Raw genomic sequence first — 19,805 nt, 5'->3', positions numbered from 1 at the left:
TTTATATTTAGAGATTTTTAAAATAATGTGTATTTCATAAATTGATACATACCAGCAAATCCTTGTGAACAAACTTGTACATCTTCTAAAAGATTTATAATATGGATTGAGGCATTACATAAGCATGATGGAAACAGAAGTTGTGCTATTTGCATGTGATGCAACATTGTTCTTTCTAAAGTTAGATTATCTTCATTTCCAACATCTGAGATTTTAAAAATATCTGTTATTTATATTCTTTTAATATAGCACATAACAATAGTAATTTACTATTATATTATATTTATAATTATTTATTATTATTAATTTTTTATAATCTTAGTCATGAGCATTTGCAGAAAATTTTCCGGGGGCAAAGCTTGGAGACAAATAATTGCATCAATAAATTTTTACAGGTACTCCTCACTTTACGACCGAGTTCCGTTCCGACGACTACATCGTTAAGCAAATTGGTCAATAAGCGAGGAGCTTGAGCTGGGAATATAGGATCGTTGTAAAATTATACAAATTATGCAACAAACTTCAAATTTATTCATAAAAAGACTATTACAGTACGCTATTTGCCTATTATAGTACTATAAAACTATTATAGTACGCTTAGTGCGCATGTCACCATTCGCCACTGACCGACAATCAAGCTGATAAAGGGGATTCCCCGAATTGCAGGTCAAAACTCGATTGGTCATAAGTGCGAGTGGACGTTAAGCAGATAGGTCGTAAAGTGAGGAGTACCTGTATTCACTTGTATGTTCTAATAAGAATTAAATAATAGTATTGAATCAAAGCATTTTATGATCGAGAGTGTAAGGTTACATAGCTCGGTCATTTCTATGATTATAATTTGTAAAACGTTATACACAATTCCAGGGAGGGCAAGTTCTTTGTTTGCCCCTCTCTGCAACTGCTCCTGGTGTTAGTTAATATGTATAATGCAAAATTACCATCCTCGTGTTCTTCAGCAGTATGAAACAGTGCTGGTTCATAAGCAGCATGATAGCAGACTGGAACTGAAGTAATATGATAATTTTCTCTATTTGCTCTTTTCTTTTCTTCTTCTGCTTGTAATGCATTATGCACTAATTCCATTTGTTGTTTACGTCTCGTTTTTGTTGCAGTTACAAAAGAACGTTGCAGCTATAACATTAAAAATTTTATTCATATCATCATCAATATAAATGTAATTATAAATTAAATAAACAAAATTAGTAAATTTATTTTAAAATAAATTACTGATTGTTCTTGATTGATTGTAACTTCTTCTACTTTGGCTTTTACGTGAGGCATCCACGGAGGATCTGCAACCGGAAGCGATTCGATAGCTATTTTAGGAGAAGGTGATGTGAATTCTATAGCTGGTGGGGGAACCTTAATTATAATAGTTTAAATGTTAAAAAACTTTTCCTTAGATTTCCTAATTTTATAGAAATGTTTGAAAACAAACTTTGAAAATTAAATGAGCACCGTCTTCCATGTTAGGCCAACACTGATAACGAAATCTCCATAGGGATCGAAATCTATAATATAATAAGTCAATGATTATTTCAGATCTGAAACGTGTAATCTGCAGATGTATTGTACACACCTGAGAATAGAATTGACTCGTTGCTCTGGATCTTCAGTATGTAATTCATCATATATCATTTTTGTAGCTATATCAGGACATTTCACAGAAGATAGAATGAATGTGACAGCTAATAATATAATAATTGAACAATAATTAATAATTAATTAATTAATTAATTAAATTTCAAATTGTTTTAATATTAAAACTTAAGTATTACCTGCTGAAGTTGCTAATTGTTGATTACTTTCCAATAATAATTCCCAAGAAATGGACATTGTTCTTTTGTAAATTTCATCAGACATAATCACAGCTCCTTTAATTAACATTGACAGAGGAGAATGAAAAAGTCCTCTTACCTAAAAAAAATAATTTTAATATTTCTAAGTTTTCTATTGATATTCTATTGATAAATGATTAAAAATTAAACCTGGCTCTTTAAATATTTCAATATTTGATCCTGTTCAATTTTTTCTTGTTTTTTCTTACTGCTAGTATCAACTTTCTGCTGAGTTCCTTTATCTGCATATAAGCATGCTTCAATGTCATGAGCTAAATGAGTAGTACTGCTATGTAAAGAACGAGAAGGTAGATACGGTATGTCCATAGCATGTTCTAATTTGTCAAGATTATGAGGTATGCTGGCTTTTCTTTTCAAAGGCGAACTAGGAGCTGTTATAATCTGTAACAAGTAGTTGATTAAATTTTAAAAATGCTATTGTGATAATGAAAATAAAGAAAGAACATACTTTTTTTAATTTCTTTTCTTTTTTTATTTCTTCTTTATCAGAATGTTGTTTTTCAGTACTTTGTGAAAAATTAAATTCTTCTCCATAGACCTAAAAAATAATTTATGATAATATAACATAATTTAAATTAACCAAGCCAAAAGATTTACCTTGCACAATGCTTTCGAAAGTCTATTACAGGCTCGTATTTGACGATAATGACAATTTAAATTGCAATGATGTTGATGATGACAAGAAAAATTTAAAGTTTCTAATAACTGCACCACAACCTAAAATGATAAGATGCTTAAAAGAAATACTCTATAAATATATAGATAAAGTTTATATTAATTAATACTTTAAGCCATGGAAAATTTTTTCCAATTGATCCATTTGCATCTATTAAATCAACAGGACTCTCTGGTGGTTGGTCATCACTTAGTACACCCGGAGATTCATCTCCACTCACGTCTGCTCGTTCGCTAGTATCGCTACGATCTGATATAGCGCTAACTTTCCGCCGAGAATGTATGCTCTCCGTGCGCCTCAATCCTAAATTATAATATCAACAATAATAAATAATTTAAATATTAAATTGAATATCAACTAGTTGGAAAGTACAAACCTCCTTCTTCGTCATCTTCAGCAAATGTAGAAGAACGACCTCTATTTTTTCTATCACCTGTTTTTTTTAGTTTTAAGCTTCTTCTTTTAAAACTAGAATTTATTCCAGAAACTGGACCTTTACGTAACAAATAGGGACGAACTTGCCCTATGCGACGCCCTAAAGAATAAAAAGTAACTTAACTATTTATTTATAAAAACTTTAAAAAATTAAAACTGTTATGTATATATCAGAAATAATTGCAGCAATGCTGCAATTTATTTCTATTCCTATATAGTAACATTTTGGGTTAGACTATTGAAGGTTTTGAATAATTTGTAATTAATAGTGATAATTAAATCATCATATATCAACATCAGGCTAATGTAGAGAGTATAGTTGTAAGCTTCTTACCTCTAATGTCTTAAAATAATTATTTCATACTACTAATTAGTGAAAATATACAAGCTTTATCAAACTGTATTGGAGCATCAATAAATCCAGATCGCATCAAAAAATACTAATTTTATTTATGGAATGCATTTCAGTCTACTAGACCCTCTTCGGTCACTATTACATAAACACAGATACCTACAATTGCAAAAAACTTATATTTAACATTCAGTTACTATCAATAGTTATTCTCACTGTAAACTAATACTGCAGACCCACTTAACACAGAGTCATATGAGGAATTGTTTGTGTGAACTGTTGGTGAATTACATAGAACAATTTGTAAGCAGATGGCTATATGAACAGTTAGCAGTATAAACCCATGTAACCTTTAGTAATAAAGTTAAATATTACAAGTTTCTTTTCTTTTGTAAATTTTTTATGTATTAAATTAACACTGAATGTTAAACATTAAATATAAGTTTTTTCAATTGTTGTAGGTATCTGTGTTTATGTAATAGTGGCTGAAGCTGGTTTAATGAAGACTGAAATGCAGTCCATGAATAAAATTAGTTTTTTTTTTGCATATGATCATGATTTTCTAATGCTCCAATACAGTTTGATTTACCTTGTATATCTCCACCAATTAGTACTTTGAGATAATTATTTAACATAGAGATTTACTTAATTCAAAGCATGTGTTGATAAAGTTTATTAAAATCCAGGCATATGTTACTTTACTGTATTGTTTAAGATAATAAGCTAGAAAATTTAGCAATAGCCATGAGAATGCACATTAAGAAGGGATTTTTGGAAATTCTCCCCATGGGGGAGAGGGAAGGGAGCTGGTTAAGGATTATACCAAAGAACTTGGCTTCTACTGTACTATTTTAGATGTGATTTTTTGCATTTTTGCAGGAAATCAAATATATTTTTAGACCCATCTAAAAATTCTCTAATTAGCCTTGGAAGAGGAGGGACCTAATTCTTGCACCTGGTGAAAACAGGTAAGATTGACTATATAACTACAAAGGCTATCTTACATAAGGGTTTACACCCCAAATGACCAATCTAGCATTTTAAAAATTCTTTATTCCTCTACTGTACACAATTTAAAGAATTTTTAAAATGTTTTAGATTGGGCACTCGGTGTGATAAGCTCTTACGTACGACAACCTTTGTAAACATAAATCAAATACTATAATATATTATAGTAGAAGGGTTAGAAGTATGAAATAATCTTAATCTTTGCTGTTGTTATTTTTGGCCTGAACAACACTAGGCTCATCTGCTAGTTTTATTATTATTTTATATATTTTATTTCAGTGGTGGAACTAAAATAGTGCAAAAGGTCAGGTAATTCTTTTCTTCAGTTAAAGGTTAAAGGTTTTTTGAGGAATGCAAATCCTGCTTTGGGTGGAGGTGGATGGAACTGAGGTGTCCTGCATTAGAATTTTACACCCCGATCCAAAGTGAAGATGTTCTGTCTCTGCTTTATTTAATTAACAAATTTTAATAGTTACAAAAAATTACATATACAATATATTTTTATAAATAATGTTATTGAATGCATCACATTAAATAACAATTTTTATTGTATATATATATACAATAAAAATTGTATATTGTATATATAAAAATTGTATATATATATATATATATATATATATATATATATTTTTACCTCATTTATACCAGATGAATTGCAAAAATGTTTAAAAAAACATATACTGTGCTCCCCTACTTATGAATTGGTTAGGTTTCCAAGCTTTTCTTGTAAGTCAAAATGTTCATAAGAGAAAAACTAACCTAGAAAGTACATTCATACACAAAATAACTACTTAATGTTAGTGTTTGATCCTTCAATGTACTCAATAGAATACGTTATGTTCATTTACCCTCATAAATGCAATTTTTTTTTCACCTAATGCGCTTAGTTTTATAAAGCCCAGTTTAGTTTCCATGGCAAAAGAATTACACTTCTTGCATCTATCTTCACTGCTAGCCTTACTATTACATTTTGAATGCATTTTTAAAGCACTAATTGTAAAATTTCATAAAAATTGCAAACAACAGCAAAAAATGCCATTACTCCATATTTACCAACTTCAATGCCACCTCTCGAGCAGCAGTGGAACCTCAGAATTCAGGCAAAAATGAAAAATGACAATATGTAATAGAAATAAGCCCATATTAATTTATTATTGACTGAAGACTGACTACAATGCCACCCCATCATTGGCAACAGAACTTTGTGAAATGTAAATTTTAGACCTACAGCCAAATTGTTCGTAAGTCTGAAAATTCGTGAATAGAAAATTCTTATTACAATTTAATTACAATACTTTTCCGATAATGAAATTATGAATATTACCTTTCTTGTCATCCAATTCATCTTGTACAGTTAGAGTAGTGTTACTGCTGTTTTCAGATTCGCCTTCAATATCTGCTTCGTGCAATACAAAACTTATTCTCCTTTCTCCAGGCATAACTAATGATAAAATTCATTTGAATTATCCAAATTTAATAAATAAAATAAGGAATATAATGTTGTAATGGATAAATTATATTAGAAGTAATAAACAGATTAAGATTTTGAAGAATTAGGAATTATCATAAGTGTTAAATTTTATATCATTAGTAGCATTTACTATAATAAGTATTAATATATTTCAAAAACAAACATTACATTAAATTTTTAATGATAAACAACAATGTTAAAATTTTTTAAATGAAATCAAATTAGATAAGATTATTATCAGATATTAAAAAAATAAAGCAAAATTTCTTTTAAAACATCAAGAATGTTAAGTCAAATATCAAAAAATACTGTTTATGCTAAAATATATGTCTTCTTCATATTAAAAAAAAGACTTTGTATGTAAAAGAATGTCATTAATCAAATCTTTGGTATTAAATTAAATAAATATATAATATTCAAAGTAACTAATGCATATTCCTTTAATTTTTCAAGAAATTTTATTCATATGTTTATCTATTACTTCATGTAAATTTGTTTTTGGTTAATATTAACTTTCTTATAGAATTTTCAATGCAAATTATATTTATAATGGACTCTTGGAGTCGTATAATTTTATTATTGTCATTTTTGTTAAAACGCTTTATATTCTTTAAGCTATTTTTTTTTGGAGTTTATATTTCTCATTCTTTTTAGTACTTTCATGTTCCTGTAAGTATAAGAAATAAGTTGCTACTGGAGTTGTTTTTCATGTTAATTGAAAACATGTTTAAATTATTTTTCACTTAAAACCTTGATAGCAATTAAAAAGAGGTTTTATTTAACAGTGATAGTAATAATACTTTATTAATGTCACTGTTGTCAAGTCAGATAACCTTTCCACTAGTTCAAACTCACATTCCTACTAAATTTGAACTAAACATGGTATGATATCAAGCCCAAGCTTTGAACAATCAAGTTAAGCCTGATATTAAGGATTTTTAGGTTCATCATCTTAGGCTACTCAAAAAAAATATATATCTTTTAATATAACACTATATAAATATTGATTTAAAAAAAATCAGTCCCACTGAATATTCCACTAAATTTAGTGGGAAGTAGAGTTTTTCTAATGGGATCCCAGCTGTTTTTTTAACCCGGGATATTCTTTTCATCCCGGAAAATCCCGCAAATTTCTTAAAAGTTCACTTTTTTCTTATTTTGTGTTAAGGTTGAGGAAATTTTGCAAATAGAAAGTATAATTAACTCATAAACTGTCAGAATACATTTTTGTATTTATTAATTTTAAGCCCGCTTATTCATTTTTTAAATTTTTGCTTGTTATGGCATGTCACAGATTGTCAATAATCAATATGTAGCAGTGGCGTAGCGAACATAACTGGCACCAGGGGCACGACACACTATTGGTGCCCCCACTCCTCCTCCAGAAACACATACAGTTTGTCTTGGAGACCATTTGAATGCCCAGGGCATGATACACCCCCTTGCCCCCCTCGCTATGCCACTGATATGTAGTCTATTTGTGGCAGGACTCCGAAAATTCTTTACTTTTCAGAACCCGTAATATCTTAAATAATTGCGCCGATGCTATCTTAATTTTTAACCATGCCCAGTACCTTCAATAGCTGCATGATACCAGGTTGTGCAAATTGACAAGGATGCAAACAAGTATGAAGTTTTTCTTCATAAACCTGACTATTAAAGCCAAACGAACTGCCAAATTATCGGGCTATAAGTTCGATGCCGCTATTAAAGCAGCCGAGGTAGACAAATCAAGAATACTAGACGGCAAAAAAGTACTACAACACATCTTGAAAACAAACTAAAAATCTTCCAGGCTACGAGTGAAAAAAACATCCGTCTTCTCTTAAATGCGTTAAAGACGATTCCACCCACATCAATTGAATCAGAAAGGGCATTCTCAGTAGCAGGACTTTTCATTACTAAAATAAGAACCAGATTGAGTAATCAGAGTATTGACCATCTTTTGCTTTTTAAAACCTTATTATAAAAATTTACGATAATATTTTGTATTACGTTTTATTTAAAAAACATAAATTACCTTTTAAGTTAGAAGTTTGATCTAAGTTCATCTTTTTCTTTAAATTTTCAACTCAATCCAAAGGCTTTTTTTTTTGTTGTAAGCAGTTTCCAACAAACTTTAATAAATTTTTTCTATTTGTGAAAATACAATCTACTTAATTCAAAGGTAATTTTTAATACATATTTTACACAGCATTATTAATATGATTTTGGAGGTTGCAGAATGTATTAAATTACTTTAAAAAATGAAAAATAATTATATCATTGGATTCCAAGATTTATTTTATATTTTAAAAATTAATTAATTATATCCTAGGATTTTCTAGTATCCCGGGAAACGGTTCGCTTTTTTCCCAAAGTCCCGAGACAAGCAAAAGACTGGGAAATGAGAAACCCTAGTGGGAAGCCACCACCTTGCCAGCACTAATTACTGGCAATGCCAGAATGCACAGATGACGAAACAGCAAAAGACAAATTGAAAATTATTTTAAAAAGATTGATGATTAATTTGAGAACTCTAAAATACAGTAACGTATGATCTTTATATGAGCCGTTTATTTTCAACGTGGCCTAAGTCCATTTATCTTTAAATCAAGATATTTAAGGGTTTTAATTCATTTTAAAATATCGGTACCCGAGAACATTGTAATATAATGTTTTTGCGTTTTTAAAAGTGTTTAATTTACTTAACCAATCAGTATAATAAACATTATTTAAAAAATAACATGTTTTTGTTGGCCTTAAATGAACTTGAGCTACTTTCTAAACCATAAATAAATTTTTTTTAATTTTTGAAAAAGCATAAGCCCCTCGAAAAAAGTTATAATATCCTTAAAATAAATAAAACAATACAATATATTGTGTTATAAATAGAAGATATTCAATTTTTATTCACTTTTAAGGAATATTACACTGATATTATATATCGTAATTTATAAATTATTCATCTCCGCTTTGTATGTATGGGAGGGATTTAAAATAATCATGGTGTGCAGGTGGTATATAGTGTAATAAGTCCATCATATCTTTGTATTTGGGTGTCGAAATTGCTCTTACATTTTTGTACAGTGGTGTCAACTCGATATTATTAAAGTTCCTTGGTCTCTCCTGACGCAGTAGTATCTCTAGTATTTAAAATTCTGTATCCTCATTAATTGATGTTTTATAGAACATTTTATATGGTTCAATTCTCAAAAAAATGCATCCAACATATTTTTAACCAACTTACCATTTAGTATTCCATTAGTATTCTTTATTGTAAAATTATGTTATATTTAATATATTTATTATTGTAATTATTAACTAATAAAATTTTACTCTATAATATACTGCATATTAGTTTGAAACTTGTCAAAGCAGACATAGGCCACTTTCAAAATAAACGGCATGTATATTTTTGATTGATACAATACACTAACTTTCAATAATCCAACAATCTCCTTAATCTAACACTCTTCTAGACCCATATATGTTAGATTATCAAGATTTACTGTATTGATTTTCTAAATGGCCATTAATACTTGTTTTAATAAAAGTCTAGAAAATCAATTTAGGAATTTCAAGTGCATTAACAGTGAAAAAAATATAATAAACTGAGCCATCATATCAGACAAAGGAATAAAGGGGGCCCAGGAGCCACTAGTTCTGGGACCCAAAATCATTCTCCGTGGTCTTGGTTATAAATTATTCTTTAAAATTTTTATATATTAGCCTAGCCAAGTTTACCAGAGAAAGGTTAAATCTTCATAATTGTAAGTCAGGCCAGCTGACGAGAGCCCTGCAAGTCTCAAATCAGATATTGTTTAATTATTTTTCATAATTTCACTAATTGTTATAGTTATTTCTTACATTGTTATTATTAACATTAAAAATCTGACAGTTAATTTTCCATGGTGCAGAGAAAGTTGAAAAAATGTCCTGTAAATGTATTATTGAAATAAATATTTTTAATGTCCAAATGTTATTGCTGTGTTGCCAAAAAAAACTTTTTTAAAATCCAAATTCATTATTATATCTTAAAAATATATATATAAGGGTAGAAAAATTTGGCAGAACAGGTCAGCTAAAAACTTTAATACATCATTAAAACAGTTCGAAACAAAAGCACAGAGTTTCTAAAAAAACTGATATAAACTAATATAAATTATATATATGCCTACAGTTTTTTATTTATAAATATTTTGTATAAATATTCTTAGCGATATAACAAAAAGCAAATACTTTAACGAAAGAAATTAATCCACAAGTAAAATATTTTTCAAATTATCAAAAAATAAAAAAATTTTTTTACCGTTTGATTAAATAAACTTATCTATCTCATACTTTTGTATAAGATATCTGATTCAGTGGCATAACTACCATTTGTGCAAGATTTCATTCGCACAAGAACCCAAAGCAGCTAAGGGACCTCTGCCTTTCACACTACCAGCCAGTTGTTATATTAAACAAGAGAATTATTCCCTCTATAGTGCATGATTGACCAATGTTAGGAGTGAAATGCTTGAAAGAGAGAGAGAACTATACCAGTGAGCAGCCCAAACAACTTTAACAGAAAAAAACTGTGCTTTTTCACTGGATGCTGTTATGTATAACACTTCAGATATAGTAGCTTTTATATGGTCAAAGTAATATAAATAATAGAAAGAGTAAGCAGAGAATATAAATTTTGCATGAATTTAAATTTCTTATTTATTTTGTTGCTGTTCTTTACAGTAAAATACAAACATTATATTTTTCTAATAGATACATTTATTTTTTTTAAATACAAAAATCTTTTTTCTAGTAATTTGTATATTATTTTTAATGATTTAATACAAAATGCTTCTCTTTATAAGAGGTTTGAAAATGGAAGTAAAATGTGATTAATATATTACAACATTTATTATTTAAGTGCATAAGAACTATACATTGTAAAGTTCTTGTCAGAAGTAAGATTTACATCAATACTTTTACAAGTAATATTTGAAACTATCACATTTTTTTCAAAATATCAAAATATTAGATATTTTTCATCTATATCTTTTTATTTTGATTGTTGATTTTTGATGAATTATGTGAAATCTAAAGCTTAACTTCTAGTGTGAGCAGGTTTAACACCATCATTCCCAATGCAACTACTTGCATTTTGGTCTTGCTTAGAGAAAGACATTGCCAAAAGAACTATAATGAAAGAATTAGTGATGCTACTTCTGTTTGAAAACCATGCATTTGTATTTAGCTTGCTTGATGTCTGCATGGCTTTTCTATTATTTCTTTCAATATCTGTCTCTATGGCTTCTGCCAAACATTCATTCTCTAAATTAAAAATTATAAAAAGCTAATTGAGGAATTCAATGGCTGAAGAGATACTGAGTAGTTTAGCATTAATATCTATAGAAAATTCAGAAGTGAGAAAACTGGATGGACTTGTTCAAGGCAGTGGATATATTTACTACAATTAAGTCCAGAAAAAATTTTTGGTGACCAATATTCATCACAAAGTAAGTCTACAGTGTACTAATGTAGTGTTAAGTCACGCGAGTGTATGGCCAACGAAAGGACAAATTTACAATAAAACAAAACTTTAAGTTTAATGTGGAAAAAAAAACAACAATCAACAAAACACTCTTCCACCTCGCGTGATGATACGCAGGATTCTTTTACAATTCCGACTTGAAACCTCACACGTGTAGGCGAAGGAGGAGACAAAAATAACAAAGGGAAACACGTGGTTCACACACTATAAGCGCGACAAATTTATAACGAGTTACAAATAGGATATTCACCGGAATATTACAAACTAGAGTTAAAACTAACTTACATGCTATATAAAGGGTGAAGAAGAGTTAGATAGATATATAGAATTATATATAAGAAGGGATAGGGGGTACCCAGAATAACGATGTGTCCTCGAGATCTCTATTTCGCTGAACGAGCCGATCCTATTCTTTCTCCACGTCTGCTCTGTCCCAGCTCCAAACCAAGAATGACAGTTACTCCCATTCTTTTGCCTCAGGGTCTTTTTCTTCTTTTGTCCTCCCCCTTACTTCCTGGGAAAGGACTGCCCCACCCGCAAGGAAAGTGAAAATAGAAAGATCGAGAAACAAGGGAGAGACAGAACAAAGAATTGAAGGATTAAATATTAGGCTTATAACTATCTACAAATATACAAAATTATATTGGTGTATCACCACAGTAGTTTACTATTTCTTAAATGAATAAATTACTTACACTTTATAATTTTATGTATGTTAGGCTTTATCACAAAAAAATTACAAAAAGCTCAATGAGAAAGTATGTTTTTGAAATGTTACACAGGGACCCACTCATACATAGTTATGCCATTGACCTAACTGTACCTAGTTAAAGTAACAGAAAAATATAGAAGAACATCACAAAATAAATTAATTTATATATTAATGGATGAAATTTGGCAGCTACTGCTTTTCAAATCCATTCAGTAAAATATTAAATGAATGCTGTTAATTATTTGTGGTTAAATTTAAACAAGAATTTCTAAACAGTAGTAAATATTAGTACTTGTTAAAAATCTCTTACTTGGATGCATTTGATCAGCTAAAGAAACAAGACTATGGGCAGAATTTTGGCTAAATCCCAAACTACTTAATGCCATACTCCACCTACGATTAGCGGTTATACTTCTTGGTTCAAAAGTGTGACGATCACGAGACGAAAAGCGAGCTGTCTTGTTTGGTAAATACTGATAGGTTTCTCTCAGGAATGCTGTAATTTCTAATAATAGTTGGCACGCTGTCATTTTTAAAGCAAATGGACAAGCATTTCCACTTTGGTTAACAGTAACTAATAAAAATTATAGGTATTATATATATATAAGTTTCAAAAAAGAAAAACTCAATGTAAAAATAATTAAAACCTTCATCAAGAAATTCTTCATCTTCATCCTCTAGCCTAAGCTGACGCCCTTTATTTTCATCAACAGTGTCAGATGGAGCTTGGTTCTCTTGTTCATCTTGTAAAATTTCTTCTAATCTAGCACCAATAGCCTAATAAATAAAATGAAATTTAATTAATCAGCAAGCATGCAATTAATTAATTAATTCTGATAATTGCAAAAAAAATTTTTAATCAATATAAATTAATATAGTAAAGTAAAAAAAATTCTTAACATACTTCAGCCCACAGATAGAAAAGACGACCTGCTGATCTTTGTATTATATGAGTTCTTTTATGACCCGAAGGTGTGCCTCTGTTAGTAAGTGGACCAGAAGGTCGAAACATTGGTAAATTTAATTTCATCCAACTTGGCCAATGACCTTTATTACACATGTGAACAAAGTTTGCACATTCTATATAGAGGGCTGCACGACTAATCACTGGTGCTTTCTGATAAATTTAAGTAATTCATTTTCAATTTATTAATAATTAAATAATCAAAAATTTATATTTCAAAAACATACAAACCAAGTCAAGTAATGCAGCTAACAGTGGTGGATCTGGTAAAGAACCAGGTTGGCAAGTTTCTAATAGAAATGAAAATCTGAGCATTCCATTTCTTATAAGAATACTATTAACTAATTTGCTTTCCTTAATGACAAAGAATTCTCCTTCTCGTAACGAATGTTCTAAATCACAAGAATTTCGGCGACTTAAGTCTATAAGAAATATCAAAAATATGTGAATTTATATGTATAATTTAATTTATGGAAATAAATTTTATATATACTTTGTCATATATAATTAAATTTTGTTGTTAATTACATTTAATTTCATACTAAAATATAAATTGTTAACGTTATGTCATATCTACATTAAAAGAAATGAAAAACAACACACTGTCTTTTGACATTGTGTTGAATGAAATTAATACAATGTTGAAAGTACTTGCGTGCCATTTTCTTTAAATTAAACTAATGTAATACTAAAAGACAATGTGTTTTTTATTTTCTTTATAAAATTTGGCATAAAGTGTGATTATCATTTTGGTTTCATATCAACATTAATTTTCCCAAGAAGATTCATTCATTGTAAACCTTATATTATTTTTTATGCAATTTTTTAAAAGTTCAATCATTTATTTGTGATAAACATTAAAAATACATTATGAGAGGGCTTAAATTTCTTTCATAAGGAATAATTCAGTCAATAAAATATATTTAATTCTATAATTCTTAGGTAATTGAGTAACATTCTCTGAAAAATGACACAGGACATGTACCTTGGTCCCCCCTAAATCTATCTTAAGCAGTACCCATATTCTCAAAATCCTGAATACACTATTGCCTAGGGGTAACCATCTTTGTGTGTGTCAATCAGATAGCTGTCGTATTAAATTCATTTCGAAATTTTTAAATGAAAATGGGGTCATATGATACATGAAATAAAGCTAGAATTTCGAGAGAAATGCAATGGTGGTTTGTTTTCTCTTAATCTTGTTAACTTTAATCTGTAAAAAGTTTTGAAGAGATTAATTTAACTACTCAACTCAGTTCAATTTTTATAAGGGTGTTAAAGTAGCTTTGTGCCTTATGTCTTTTCCTGCCCCCCTTCACCATGTGGTGGGTCCAACTCGGTGGAGAGGAGTTGTGTAATTCTGGGTGTGTAGCTGAAGGTGGGAGATTTATTGGATGGTGTGTCTCGGGGAGAAGTCAGAACGGAAGTGGAGAGAGGATGAGGAAGAAGAAAAGTAGTGGTGGTGTATGGAAGTGCGTATGAAAATGGTTGGGAAGTGGGAAAGTAAAGACAGTGCAACCAAGTCAGTGTGGAGATTTTGAATTTCGAACTGTTTTATGCCCAATGTGAAGAAGAGGAAGAGGTACACTTCAAACTCATTTGTCGGTATGTTTTATGTCCTCATGTTACGGGAATTTTGAGCAGTATATTGTAGGGAGAATTGATGTTAATGATATTCGGTATATTGGATTGTCGGGCTCCGTATGTTTCTGTGATTTTTTCCTAGAAGTACTGTATGTTCGCAGGAAAATTAAAGGGTTATCTTGTTAATTTGGATAGTTGTCTTTATCTATTCCCTACAGTGGATTCCCCCTGCTAAGCATCTGCTCTATCAAGCACGCTTGTTCTAAATTTGTCCCTTCGAAGAAATCACTAAAGTTCTGTGTGTCGACTCGTTCACACTTTCTATACTCTCACAGCTTTTCACTCACCTTGTAAATGAAACAAATTTGAAATACAATTTTCTAAAAGCATTTGATAGCTAGCTTTTATGGACATAAGTACAGTAGAGAGTAGTTTATCCGAACACCGGTTATCCGAAACGTCGGTTATCCAAATGCTTTCCAGTCGGACTGTGTCATGCTGAATCAAACTTTTTTGATACTAGATTTACTTCTAAAGTATAATTTTTATGTTTTTATATTTTTCGATATACTTATTTTGTTTTGTACAAAATAAAGAAATAATTTTTAACGATACAATAGCCTCGATTATTATTATAAAAATTTTTGTTAGGCTTAAAATCGACACAAATTCAACATGAAGCGACATGCAATGGAGAAAAATTTCAACATCGAACAGGTTAATATATTTTTTCGTATATAATTGGTTATCCGAACAACCCCAGTCCCCAATTGATTCGGATAAATGACTCTCTACTGCACTGTATTTTCTTTTGTATAACCCATGGGTTATCTGTATTTAAAAAGTAGTTTGAAAGGGGTGCAGGTATAAAATGGAGTAGGTTAAATGCCAATTTTAAATTGTAACCATGAATTTGCCCTAAGAAGCAATGGCTGTTTCCATATGACCTAATACTAAATTAGACAATATATATATAATCAATATATATTATAAAAGTAAGTGTACAATGTGCGTGCCGCTAAAACTCAAAAACGATTCCCGGTACGATCAAGGGAGTTATTTGGTGTGGTAGCCCTCTATCCCCCATCCATGAAGAAAGTTTCCTGTTTTTACCTGAAGGGTGTGCCGTTGAAGATATAAGGGCTGGAAGTTTCGCCCTCTAGAAATTTCTAGAACAGTACAGAACATTCGAGAGCATTCCACAACATCCTAGATCATTGTGGGACATTCCAGAACACTCTCGAATACTCTTGAATGTTCTGGACCCAGTGCAGAGCCCAAACTGTTAGGAGTTGAAAGTGAAATTTGGTACACAGGGATGTCACGAGAACGTTTAGAAGGGATTTTTCGAAATTCCCCTACAGGGGAGAGGGGAGAGGGGATTATAGCTTATCCTGAAAAACTCTGCTTCTACTGTACTATTTTAGATGCGGTTTTTTGCGTTTTTGACTGCGTTTAATAGGGTACACTACGAGAATGCACACTAAGAAAGGATTTTTGGAAATTCCCTCGCAGGGAAGAGGGAAAGAATTAAGGCTTATCCTAAAGAGCTCAGCTTCTACTGTACTATTTTAGATGCAATTTTTTGTTTTTAACTGCATTTTAGTAGAGTACTACGTGGGGATGAAAAAAGTTTATTCCTTAACAATGGAAATGTTAAGAGAAAGTGATGTGCAAGATTTACAGGCACAGATGCGGTTTTTTGCGGGAAATCGATCATATTTTTAGACCCATCTAAAAATTCTCTAATTAGTCTGGAAATAGGGGGACCTAATTCTTGCATTTGGTGAAAACAGGTAAGATTGGCTATAATGTAATAATTTTAATCTTCGCTATCGTTACTTTTTGCCCGAGCAACGCCGGGCTTATCTGCTAGTCTATACATAATACTCTTATATAATTTATTTTTCTATTTACTTTATTTACTTCACTTTAGAAAATTCATAATATTAAAATGTGATTAAAAATGCTCAATTAAATTTTACAATCTGTTTTAATACTATAATAATAATTCTTACCCAGGGGTTCTTCAAAACTGTTCTGTTTATTTTTGTTTCTTGCAAATCCCATCTTATTTAAATGATCTTCAACTCTTTTCCTAGCTCTTAGAAGGGTAAGACTCATATGACTAGAAGATCGATGGCCCAATTTTGTTCCATGACTTAAAAGACTTGCCCTTCTAGTTAATCTTTCACTTCCTGGATAGCTTTCAGGAGGAACAGGAGAAATACTGACATCATCTTCACTATGATCTTGTTTTAAATGATCGGTTTTGAACCAACTGCCTATTTAAAATATACCTTATATATAATTTAAAATATTATTGAATCAAATTACATTAATTTTAAACATAATTTATTTTATTCTTGAAGTTTTAGTGCGAATTTTACATTTATGAAATAAATACACGAAAAAAGTTAAGTTTTTTATATTTTAATAATGAAAAAGAAAGTTAAATACCAAATTGAAAATGACCACTTTTATTTTTAGGAGTTACGGTTAAATTATCTTCATCAGAGACACTTAATCTAGGTGCCACTATATGATGATAACGAAGAGATGGTGTTGTCTGACCTGATGTGGGGTTTGGAGAAACATCGTCTCTTTCATCTGGAATACTCTAAATTTGTGTCCAAAATAAAAGTTAAATCTTAAAATTATTAATAAAATGTTTATGCAATATTACTTTTCTTTTTTTTTACCTGAGCACTGGGAACCTTTCTTACTCCTTTTTTTCGAAAAAATGATTTCCTACTTGTCTTTTCGGTAACAGTTTCATCAACAATAAAAACAGTGGGTGAATGAAGTGGTTCTTTATATTCTTCTTGATCTATAGATTTCATGTGTCTATAAAATTCAAAACTTGATTGAGTGAGTTGATCTTTGACTTATATATCAAAAATGAATGTATTATTAAAATCCTAAAAAAGTATAACACCTCACAATTCTTGTTACTGGAACAGTGCTTTTATTTTTTTTTCTCTGGACAGCAGTATCTAAAAGAGCACTCAAAGCAACTCTGCGAAAAGTACTTCCATGATTATCTCGAACAAAACTTACAAACTGACGAATGTCACAGTATAAAGCCTTTAAAAATAAAGTTTCTTTAGTTGCAAAAATTAATAAGAATTTCTAATTACCATATTTCTTTGTTTCTAAGGTGTGCTCGCTTCCCAATATAAACATCTATAAAAATGGGGTACATCTTGGAATCAATGGCATCTTATAATTTCAAGTTTTTAAAATTTTCCTGCACTCCCCAAATGTGAAGTGTCAGATTTGGTACAATGTACCACATGTGGGAGTCTGATTTGGAACAAAGGAGAGGCTGGAACACCAGGAATCTATGTTGACATCATAGAACTGTTTGCAAAGTAGGCCCAGACCTGACAATCTTCCTCTGACACCCAGAAAAAATTAAGAAATTGCAGGAATCAAAATTGGCAGAATGGATATCTTCAGCTGGAAAGTAATCCCAGAAATAGTGCAGCACTCATTTAAAAACTGTTGCATCACTAATGCTCTCAATGGCTCAGAAGGTAATATATTATGGGGATAATGAAGAAAAAGATGGTTCAGAAGAATCTGACTGAATGTGAAATAGATTCTGATATTGATTCAGGAGGAAGTGTTGATAAACCTACCTACTGATTAATAAGTGGGTCTACTAATTGTTGTTAGTAAATTCAATTCTATTATAATAAAAATATTTGTTGGATACATTTTAGCATTTTATTTTTTATTTCCTTAGAATCAAAGATTTTTGGTGATACTGAAGTTAACATGTGTCTTACAATCAATGACATCTTAGAATTGAAGAAATATGGTATATTATAAAGAGTTAACAAAATATAACATCGGCACATTATTAATAATGTGAAAATAAATATATCTGAGATTATGGTAAAACTATAAATGAATGCATTAATAAGAAAAACAATTTTAAAGATATAAATGATTAAGTAAACAATGTCAAATTAATTTTTGAATTAGATGTTCCTTTAAAAGAGTGCTTTTAAATTTCAAGTGTGTCCATATATTTAGTTAAGATGTGGATTATGTATATTTTTTATGACAGGAGTTGTATCCCAAAGGACCACATTATATCGTTATTACTCCTAAAATGCCTCGGCCATCTAGCTGGCAATATACACATATGCAGTGCATATACACACTCATGTTTATGAATGTATGAGTCTATGTTTGATATATATATTCCCGGGCTGAAATTTGTTATTAATCTGACACATTGAGGAAACTTTTTCTTATTGTTTATGGTTTGATGTAATTCATATTAAATTTTTGCTTTTCAATTGTTTTGTAGCATAACATACATGCAGAAAAATTGTATTCTTTAAGTTTCAATGTCTGATCAGTAGTTTTGAAAACATAGACCAAATTAATAATTATGTTTACTTTTGGACATGAACATACTTTACATGCTTTACATCTGAATTATAAGCAGGCACAATTCAAATTGGCAAAAGTGTTTCAAGTAACAATAATATTAGCAGAATAAAAATCACATAAATCAAACAGAAAACATATTTGGAATGTCTATCAAGAGCTGCAAAAGAAATATATTATAGAAAACAAATTTGAAATATATTATACTTGAAAATGAAAAGCATTATTCAAATCCTTTCAGAGGAGAAATTAATTTCTATACAACATGCTTATTTATATTTATATATTAATAAGTTTAGTAATCAGTTACTAATAAGTTATAGTTTTCTATGAAATTATAAATTGTCACCAACTTCCCATCTCAAACATAACTACTCCAAAAACACACTTATGTAAGAAACCAGATAACCGGAGTGGTTGATATTAGGGTCGCTAACGTTTTCGTAGCCCCGTCTGGGCTCTTCTTCAGGCTTTGTAGTAATAAATATAAGCCGTATGTTGAATTTCGAATATATTTTCCTTTTGGAAAGAACCGTGTTTCGAATTCTGCCATGTGTAAACATTCCAACATATTTTTAAACGAAAAGATCGCCGGTCTGTGCACCGCGCTTGTGCTTCGAAATGATGTTGATGTTAATTTTTTAAAAATTATCTTCTAGCAGGATCTGCCACGCTGCTAAAAGGCCAACTCTTCTTTAAAATTGATGCACGTGGTGTTACATCCTGCTCTGTATACTTCCGTAGCTTCCAATAATTTGAGATGTTCTGGGTGGTTGGTAGTGAGGATAATGCAGGCTGCACTAAAGTCCACCATGA

The 19,805-nt window shown here is 30.2% G+C and overlaps 1 protein-coding gene across 5 annotated transcripts in view; it reads right to left on the bottom strand.

The window, feature by feature from the left end:
• The window catches only part of unc80 (unc80, NALCN channel complex subunit), a 67,755-nt gene that overhangs the window by 19,957 nt on the left and 27,993 nt on the right, over nucleotides 1-19,805 (bottom strand). For 4 of the 5 annotated variants that reach the window (XM_067288387.1, XM_067288384.1, XM_067288385.1 and 1 more), the window contains exons 14-33: nucleotides 17,521-17,669; nucleotides 17,285-17,429; nucleotides 17,043-17,202; nucleotides 16,601-16,867; nucleotides 13,230-13,420; nucleotides 12,939-13,151; nucleotides 12,682-12,811; nucleotides 12,345-12,608; nucleotides 5,661-5,777; nucleotides 2,915-3,073; nucleotides 2,648-2,841; nucleotides 2,460-2,579; nucleotides 2,311-2,400; nucleotides 1,992-2,243; nucleotides 1,782-1,920; nucleotides 1,583-1,691; nucleotides 1,442-1,514; nucleotides 1,231-1,365; nucleotides 942-1,134; nucleotides 53-205 (exon numbers count right to left, since the gene is read on the bottom strand). In XM_067288387.1, the coding sequence (XP_067144488.1) occupies nucleotides 53-205; nucleotides 942-1,134; nucleotides 1,231-1,365; nucleotides 1,442-1,514; nucleotides 1,583-1,691; nucleotides 1,782-1,920; nucleotides 1,992-2,243; nucleotides 2,311-2,400; nucleotides 2,460-2,579; nucleotides 2,648-2,841; nucleotides 2,915-3,073; nucleotides 5,661-5,777; nucleotides 12,345-12,608; nucleotides 12,682-12,811; nucleotides 12,939-13,151; nucleotides 13,230-13,420; nucleotides 16,601-16,867; nucleotides 17,043-17,202; nucleotides 17,285-17,429; nucleotides 17,521-17,669 (3,253 nt within the window). The remainder of the gene's footprint in view (nucleotides 1-52; nucleotides 206-941; nucleotides 1,135-1,230; nucleotides 1,366-1,441; nucleotides 1,515-1,582; nucleotides 1,692-1,781; nucleotides 1,921-1,991; nucleotides 2,244-2,310; nucleotides 2,401-2,459; nucleotides 2,580-2,647; nucleotides 2,842-2,914; nucleotides 3,074-5,660; nucleotides 5,778-12,344; nucleotides 12,609-12,681; nucleotides 12,812-12,938; nucleotides 13,152-13,229; nucleotides 13,421-16,600; nucleotides 16,868-17,042; nucleotides 17,203-17,284; nucleotides 17,430-17,520; nucleotides 17,670-19,805) is intronic. The other variant, XM_067288386.1, reaches the window with a different exon arrangement.

This window comes from Centruroides vittatus, unplaced genomic scaffold (assembly GCF_030686945.1).
Source record: "Centruroides vittatus isolate TY-2023 unplaced genomic scaffold, ASM3068694v2 scaffold_861, whole genome shotgun sequence".
Lineage (NCBI taxonomy): Eukaryota > Metazoa > Arthropoda > Arachnida > Scorpiones > Buthidae > Centruroides > Centruroides vittatus.
The sequence above is the reverse complement of the archived record's forward strand: the minus strand, read 5'-3'. Positions and strand labels throughout refer to the sequence as shown.